Here is an 8943-nt window from a genome sequence, read left to right on the forward strand (position 1 = left end):
AATGAAAAACTTGTAGCGTACGAACGGTACTGTGCTCGTACTGGATATTTTCAATGTGTAACTGTGATCACAATGAGTGCTACAGTTAAAAATAAGTTGCCTATGCGTAGCTCTTAGTTTAGCTGTTAGTTGTTATTATTTATATATGAACACTTCAGCGCGAGATCTCTTTCATTAAGCAAGTTGGTCGCGGAATTGATGACAGCCAATGAGGCAACCGATAACACCCCAATGGGGAACTCAGTTGATCAGGCGCGAAGGCGCTCGCGCGGACATCCAGGCGCCAGGAGGTCCAAGCTATTCATGAGAAAAAGTAACTACGGCAACTTCGCGACACCACACCCCTACGGAGTACAACTAAGCTTGTGAGTGAGCTAGCTTTACTTCTACATGGCTGATACCACTGGTACTCACGAAAAATAATTTTGCAGAATGCTGGTGGCCATACTTTTTTGTGACAGGGCCATCCCCCTGTCAGCGAGTGGGCTATGCGTATGCAGAAATCTGAGGGGGGGGGGGGTCAGGACATCCGGACATCCCCCCTGGATCCGCGCCTGGTCAAGCCATAGAGGCTATGGTCAAGCTTTGCGCAGCCTCGTGCAAGCTTTCGCCTTTTTTTTCCCCTGGCTCAGCGCGCCGCGGAGAAGAGAGGCGGGGGTTGGGAAGGGAGTTGGCGAAGAGGAGACCGCGTGCGCATGCGCCGCGCCCCCCTCCTCCGCCCTCCTGGTTATCATGGCTACGGCGCGGCAGTTTCTTGACACGAACCACAAATTCCGGCTGGCTTAAACAGCTTCGCTCTTAATAAAGAAAAAATGTCACAATTTCGCCCTAAGGGCGAAGCAATGAATTCGATAGCAACACAGCAATGTCATACGAAGTAAGGTGAGTGGCTTTGGTAGCAATATGAATTGTAGTAAACATGAGCTGATTAAGTAAGCAGGTGTGCTGCGGCGTAAGTAGACCGACATGAAGAGAGACTCGATGACCACGAGAAGGCGCGTGTGAAACGGTGGTGTTGATGAGAAGCGCTTCCCGTGGGCAGCGCGTGCGAAGGGACACACCTGTAGCGCTGCACTGCCGATCCGGGCAGCATTACATGTGTAGCGTGCGTTGGAAAATGTGGCCCGACTATTACTAACTGAATGAACAAGCGTGGTGTGAGCGCGCACAAACAAACATGAATAGATCACACTGAATGACTGCAGACAACGACTGTCAAAACGCTGGCAGCAAGCGCATAAGCTGCAGCGGGCGAAGGTACGTGCTGTCTATCGCTTCAACAGAAACTGAGCGGCGAATGCACAGTGCATAAAGGTCAGAGCCGTGTGGAGATAAGAGACGGTGCGGGCGAGCGACGAGCGTGGTTGTTGGCAGAGTAAGGCTACGTTCACACTTGGTATCGAAGCTGTCGGAAGCGGCAAAATCTTGCAAAAATCCGCCCGCCTAGGCGGCAAAACAGGCTGCGAGCCAAATCGGTCTCGGGCCGATTTGGCTCGCGTTTGGCTATTCATGTTTGCTTTGTGAGCGCGCACAAACAAACATGAATAGATCACACTGAATGACTGCAGACAACGACTGTCAAAACGCTGGCAGCAAGCGCATAAGCTGCAGCGGGTGAAGGTACGTGCGGTCTATCGCTTCAACAGAAACTGAGCGGCGAATGCACAGTGCATAAAGGTCAGAGCCGTGTGGAGATAAGAGACGGTGCGGGCCAGCGACGAGCGCGGTTGTTGGCAGAGTAAGGCTACGTTCACACTTGGTATCGAAGCTGTCGGAAGCGGCAAAATCTTGCAAAAATCCGCCCGCCTAGGCGGCAAAACAGGCTGCGAGCCAAATCGGTCTCGGGCCGATTTGGCTCGCGTTTGGCTATTCATGTTTGTTTGTGAGCGCGCACAAACAAACATGAATAGATCACACTGAATGACTGCAGACAACGACTGTCAAAACGCTGGCAGCAAGCGCATAAGCTGCAGCGGGTGAAGGTACGTGCGGTCTATCGCTTCAACAGAAACTGAGCGGCGAATGCACAGTGCATAAAGGTCAGAGCCGTGTGGAGATAAGAGACGGTGCGGGCCAGCGACGAGCGCGGTTGTTGGCAGAGTAAGGCTACGTTCACACTTGGTATCGAAGCTGTCGGAAGCGGCAAAATCTTGCAAAAATCCGCCCGCCTAGGCGGCAAAACAGGCTGCGAGCCAAATCGGTCTTGGGCCGATTTTTTCGCCATGGCGAAGCGGAAACGCGGCGGAAAGTCGTTCTGCTTCACTGGAAGCTACACTAGCATGTAAAAAACCGGTCGTAAAATTGAACATGGCACCAAAAGTGTAGGCTGTAATGCTGATCGACGCGATCAAGAACCAGCCCTTGCTCTACGACAAGAGTGGCACTAAAACGTATTGTCAGCAATACTCGCGATAGTATTCAACGTCGCGCGACGGGAGGTGCGGCAACGAAACCTTGGCGTGACCCAACTTCTCGCGCTTTTGCAAAGCCAGGCGAACCCACCACCGCCGTTTCCGAGGTGTCCGCGTCTTCCGTTTATTCATTGTCCATTTCTAGAAAACAAGTAGGTAGAAGTATAAAAGCCATTTCTTCTTCCACTTCCACGGCAGACAATAGTTAGGCAGGTTCCTCGTTGGCGCTCCATAATTCTCCTCGCACGTGTACGGTATGTTGCAGAAGTGGCGGGGTACTTTTCTTGTCGCGACGATAGATTGGGAGCGTAGGTCTCACGTAGGACGCGCAGGCTTTGGCAAGCCCCAACACAAGAGCCAGCCCGGGTTTTAGCTGTGGTGTTCCCGTTGCCCCTTTGGTGTCCTGGAGGCGCCGACAATACGAAATGATGAAATGTTATTACAACTTGTAAATAAAAGCTATTAAAGAAATATTATCACGCCTAGGCACCAACCTTTGACTGAGCGCTACCGCGCCCGTGTGAGGAGAATTACGGAACGCCAACGAGGAATTTACCGAAGGTCATAGATGACACGCGAAGTTGCGTAAAATGATCACTTTTGATGACGGTACGTGGGTCAAAGAATGAACATACCGCTCGAAATAATGCGATAATGAACGCCATCACGCCGACAAACGTACGCAGACGAGATGGATCTGGACGAAAACGGCAGCGGCGGCCGCGGCGGTAGCAAAACAAATGTGAACTTGGACAGGCGCGGAAAAAATTTTCCGGCCGCTTTGGCCTTTGCGCCCGCTTTGGCCTTTGCGCCCGCTTTGGCCTTTCCGCCAGCTTGCCGCTTCCCAAGTGTGAACGTAGGCTAATAGTGCGCCCCCCTCCCGCCCCCCCCTGCTCCCTCCGGCGCTGGCTTCCCGCTTCCTTGCTTGCGCGTGGGAGATTGAGTGCGTTCGCTCTCCGTGATAGCGCGCGTCCCCGCACGCTTCCGCTCGGGCATACGGCGCGCGGCGAAGATTTTATCTATACGGAACCTCACGGCGACGGCGACGGCAGAAATCCGGTTGAAGTGTCCATATAATTGCTATCGCAATAAAAGGGAAATTGAAGTGGGCGGAAGGATATAACGTGCCGCCGGTGGGAGACGAATCCAGAAACTCCGCATTACGCGTGCGTTGCACTACCAGTTGTGATACAGTGACAGCTGTCAATCCGTCCACTATCTAGGGTATTTATGTTTACTAGAGCTAGCCCTGGGAGTGTTAACTAGAGTGTACTAGATAATGGTCGAGTGGGCCGAACGGCGCTATCCCGCTGAGGCGCCGCATGTGGAAAAAATGTGGTTGATCCCTCTTATATAGGAATCGGTATAGAACACGAAAGTGAAACGTGTCTTCACAGAAGTAGTGTAATGTTTATTGCACATTGATATATAATGTCTATTGGTGTTTTGTGGCTAAAGCGCCCTTAGGCGTTGATGCACCCACGCTGACGCCTGGTGGCACGTCTCCTCCATCACGACTACCAACGTCGATGACCATGAGCAACCGTCGTGCATATGGAAGCTGCACTACGCTGCACACGCTAGCACAACGCGAAAGACGAAGCACGTAACTGACACACTAATACAACGCGCAAGACAAAGCACGTAACTGAATCGTCACCGAGTCAAATCAGCGCGTACAGCGCGTCGTAATTGCAGCCTCCGCGATCAACTTCAGAAACATTTTCAGAGCTAATTGCGGAGGCCACGCTCCGCTGTGCTGAGTACGGTGAACGCCACCTAGTAGTGCTTCTGCGAGAACGCGTTGGTAGTGCTTCTTGATGCCAGCGTCCCTTCGAATGCTGGCATCGAGGCGTCGTAGTGCTGAGACCACCGAAGCGTTCACTGTCGGTGCGCGTTAGTGTCATAATGCAGTACTTCTCTTTTCTGCTCGTAGGCGGCGGCACCGCCCCGAGCAAGAGCGCGGGTACACGGAGGAGTGTTAGATATATAAGGCGCGTCTGTGTAGCTCTCTGCAAATGCGTTTGTGGCGCAATGGGTTAAACGCTCGGCGATCTATCGTCGCGGACCGAGAGGTCGTGGGTTCGATTTCCAAATTTTGCATGTTTGTGGAACTTTTTCTTCTGGTTTCTTTCTTTGTATTATGTTCTATGACGTATTTCCGTGACGGAATACGTCATACTTCACTGACGTATTTCCGTGACGGAAATACGTCAGTGAAGTCTTGGTGGACCCCGGCATAAAACACTTTCGTGTTAAAAAAAAACGCGACTTTGTTCATTGTGGTTAATACGCCCTTAGTTACCGTAGTAAAGTGCAGAAAATACGCAAATCGGCAAGCGTTCTTACAGATATATCTTGTCAAAAACTGCTTTCGACGCTGCTCTATAGTGAGCCGTCCTTCTTATATTCTTCTTCTTCCTTCATTCTTATATAGTGAGCTGTCCTTCGGGCCTCGGCGCACGTTAGTAGCATACTATTTTTATGACTTTCAGACAAGTTTTCCCCAAGTTATCTTGCGTCATATGAGCGTTGTGGCCGACGTGAATATTCATACCCAGAAACCTTTGCACTGTCTACCACGTCCGTGTGCCTTGGCGACCAGGAAAAATAGAAACACATATTTAAGGACCTAGAAAAAGCGCCGCATGCCTTGAATAAGCAAGATTCGAGCAAATATTTTAGTGCAAACGCTTTGCTGAACGATGCATGCAGTTCAGACATACAAAATCCCGAGGGCGCTTCTGTCACTATATGCGTTGCGCGAAGTTACATGTATCCACGTGAAGAAGTTCACGGTGCTTTACCAACACCACCTAGACTTTTAAAAGTCTAGATGGTGTTGGCTTTACCCGCACATGTGTGTGAACCAGCGTGGCCTCTTCGGATTTTTTTTTTTTAGATGATCGCACGTCAAAAGCATCTAGCAATCATGGTCGCTCAGCGTTAAGCTCAGGTTCACGATCACCCAAGGTGGTTTAAAATGCGCGAACCACACCAATGTTGCTAGGTTTGACCGTACTGCACGAGAAAATTAAACCGACAAAAACAATGCACCCTACTTGCGATTCCAGCGGAGGTAACGGAGAGACGGAGACGTGGGCACATGGCAGGAGTCATGAGCTAGTCTACGTTGGTGGCGCCATCTCTTGGTGGAAACGACCAATAGGGAGAGGGAAAAGCGACGGCCGATCGAGCGCCGTTTGACATGCACAGAGTTATCGAGGAGGCTATGACTTAACAAAACCACCACTTTGACAAGCCTAAACAGTTACTGGAAGAAAGTTTATACAAGCAACTATTCCATAGGTTCCATATATGCGCCGGGTAAAAACGCAAGACACCCTAATAATAAATAAAGTTACCATCCGTGATCATCACATTTACCAGCGAATATAGGTAATATCGGTATATTGCGCACCGTTCATTGTAGCAGATTCTAAACTCGGTTCTTAACAGAAAGGAGATGAGAGTGGCTCGGTAAATGGTTATGGATGAACTCGGTGGCATCCTCACGTGAAAATGTTACTCGTTTAACAGCTTTGGCCAACTGGTTAGGCGAATCTACTGAAGATCCTCTGGTGGTGGACGAGATCGTTCAGGACGAGACTCGGTGCTCGAGCAGGGAGCCGTCGTCTCATCTGCATGGTCCCGCAGCTGACGACGTGAACTTGAGGAAGTTGCGGCCCTCTCATTGCTCTTTCTGGGTGACATCCTTCCGGGTTGTTTGGCACGAGCTACTCGTACTTCTTGCTTGCTGCCGCGAAGCTGTCGCGACGGTGAGCCCGCTAGAGGCGGTGTCGTGCCTGCCGCCGACTGCTTAGAAGACGACCTCTCTTTTGTCCCGTTCTTTTGACGGAGGGCACCCGAAGACGACGTCCCTGCCGCGCTGCGCTGTTTTTGGGGAAAAGCTTTGCGGGGTGCTCTGCTCCTTTGTCGGTGCGGCATCCCGTCAGCGTCTGGATGCTTCGGGTGTCCTGCTGGAGGGACGCCACGCTGATCTTGTCTTCCGTGTCGGCCGACGCTACCCATTCTTTCGTCTTCGAGGGCTTTGCAGGTTTCCGCAGACGGTCGTGAACGTGAGCGTTCTTCAGGACGACACGTGATCTGACGCTGATGGACAGGGTTCGCCGGACAAGGTCGGCAGCCTAGGCAACTGGCGATCCCGCGTAGGACCGACGAACAGCAACAGTGGGTTCCCTGCTGGGGAAACTGACAAAATTGACTCGGGTAGCTGCTCGGCATCCAACTGTGGCATGCACTCGGGAAACTACACGTCGAATGAACGGCCGTTGGAAAGCGCACCAGGGGCGGCATGGCCAGCGGTAACATCTGGCCTCCTTGAAGCATGGCTTTATGAATAACACATGGTTCAGCATTGACGGGGAATCGATTCATGAAGCTCGAAGCTGCAGCGCCGTAGTGTTGGAAGCTTGCGTTTTCACGCACCGCCGGTGTTGAAGCCGCGGATGTGCCCATCAGAGTGTCATCGGCGGGTACAGACACGCAAGGCTCGCTGGAGCACGTTTCGGCCGCGTTCGTTCGACAATACCGAAATACTGGATTAACGCTGGTGCTCTGTGCGGCACCCTGGCTACCAGGCCACATATTTGGCGGGGGCTGGGCTTGCCCCTGTGCGGTTGTTTCAGCCACCTGGAATGCGTATCGCGTGGGTGGTGCTTCTACGTCGACGCGGCTGGGAAAATTCCACGAGGAAGAGACAGCACCCTGCCCTTTCGTGCCATCCATGGAAAGCTGCCAAGACGTTTGCGAGTCGTCAAAGGCACTTGACTGCCGTGGAAGTCTACGCTCGTACTCAGGCGTGTCGATTAAGTTGTAACGCTCTATTACCGTTGTGTCACGTCCTACTCGGTTAGCTTGCTCACCTTCAGAGTCGTTGCTGCTAGCTTCGACGAGCTCTTCTCTCACTTCTTTGTAATACTCTTCAATGTTGGCATCGTCGTTGCTTTTCAAGTACCGCGGATCTCGCGTCTCGACCGCACCAACATAATCTGTTCCTCTTGTCGTGGGCAAATAAGAACAAAGTCTGTTCACGTCTTCCAGCGACTCGGACGTTATTGGTCCTTCAGCTATAGCTGGGTCTGTTGAGTAGGCCGGTCGAGGTTCAAAGGTGCTTCTAGCGTATTTCGACTTCCCACTTTTCCGCGGGCGCCGTGTTAACACATTCGCTGGACGGGAAAACGTGAATGCGTCTTCACTTAAGAAATCGCTGCTGAACGATGACGGGTCGTCCGTGCTGTCGTCTTTGGTTGAAATGGTCTCTTCGTAAAAACGCTCCGAAATTGTGGCCTTGGGCGCGCGGAGCTCCGTAGTCACGACGGTCGTGTCTGACATTGCGATACGTGGCTTCGGTCGTCTTGTTGCTGGGCTCGACTTTTCCTGGGTAGTTTTTTTGTCGGCCCATTTAGAAGAACGCTGCGCGCGACTGCCTTTGGCGAGTCGCGGTGTTAAAATGACGTCTCCCGTCTGAGTGGCCTTGGTGCTCGTTTGGACGCTCTTGGCAGCGGTCGCTTCAGAGCTGACGAGGCCCGTCATCGAAGCAGGCGGAGTGTTTGTCGAAGCGTCGACCAGTTTCACCCGATCACGTTTCCGTCCGGCCTGCGGCAGGGTCGAACGGCGGGTCCTGCGCTCAGTCGGCGATCCGTCGTCTTCCTCGCTGTCGTCGTCGTCATCGGAAGTCTTCGCTTCGGCAGCCACGTTCTCCGTTTCCGAGTCTTCAGAGTCGGGAGGTGCGATGGATTTCCTTCTGGAGCGGCGACCCTGCTTGCGTCTTCGACGCCTTCTTTCCTGACGAGCCTTCTCGCGGTTGGTCAATTCACCATTCAACGTAGCGTCTTTAACGGCCGCACCGATGGGGCTAGAAACTACCTGAGCTGTGCCCTCCTTTGGTTCTTGAGTTTCTGAGTCAGAAGAGACTGCTTCGATGAAGACCTTCTTGTTGATGGGGTTAGTGACTGCCGGGACAGCGGTCTTTTCGATGCTCGGTTTCTTCGGTTCGGCTTCGCTGATGGAACTTTTCTTCGAATCTGCTGGTGTGCTCGGTCGTGCAGAGACCTTCAGTTCGGTGGTCTTCGACGGCGGGATCTGGCTCCCTCCGCGACTCTTCTTCTCTTTCTTGGACATTGGCGACAGCGGTGCTTGGACGTGAGATAAAGAATCGCTACTCGGTGGCTTGGATATCTCGCGAACGAGGCGACTGCACGAACTACAGCAGCAATGGCGACGCCTTCTTCTTCGTTATCTTCTTCTTTGCGCCATACGACATAGAGCACACCGAAGGCGGTGTATTGGCCACAAAATAATTTCCAAACAAATACTGTTCAGCTTTACTTGAAAAGAAGAACAAAAAAAAAGAACGTAGATCATATAATGTGCCTATGGCATCATATATATATATATATATATATATATGTGTGTGTAACGGCGTTAGATCACTATTCGATCATTACGGCATTGTTGCAGCTATTGTTTCCTCTGCACAAGTGACAGATACCCAGCGTGGTGGATTAGT

At 52.0% G+C, this 8943-nt stretch overlaps 1 protein-coding gene across 1 annotated transcript; it reads right to left on the reverse strand.

Annotated features, from left to right (window-relative positions):
- Positions 1-5334: 5334 nt before the first annotated feature.
- Positions 5335-8555, reverse strand: LOC119448985 (uncharacterized). The gene is made up of 2 exons (XM_037712185.1): positions 7298-8555; positions 5335-5432 (listed from the first exon to the last, which is right to left on the reverse strand). Exons 1-2 carry the CDS (start codon positions 8553-8555, stop codon positions 5335-5337), a joined length of 1356 nt encoding a protein of 451 aa, XP_037568113.1.
- Positions 8556-8943: the final 388 nt, after the last annotated feature.

This window comes from Dermacentor silvarum, chromosome 4 (assembly GCF_013339745.2).
Source record: "Dermacentor silvarum isolate Dsil-2018 chromosome 4, BIME_Dsil_1.4, whole genome shotgun sequence".
Classification (NCBI taxonomy): domain Eukaryota; kingdom Metazoa; phylum Arthropoda; class Arachnida; order Ixodida; family Ixodidae; genus Dermacentor; species Dermacentor silvarum.

Bases quoted from the DNA above. Each gene is read 5' to 3' on its own strand.
- LOC119448985 (XM_037712185.1), bottom strand. From the start codon at position 8,555: ATGTCCAAGAAAGAGAAGAAGAGTCGCGGAGGGAGCCAGATCCCGCCG. The intron at 5,433-7,297 runs GTGAGCAAGCTA...TTTCTCGTGCAG, and splicing joins TAGCAGCAACGACTCTGAAG to TACGGTCAAACCTAGCAACA.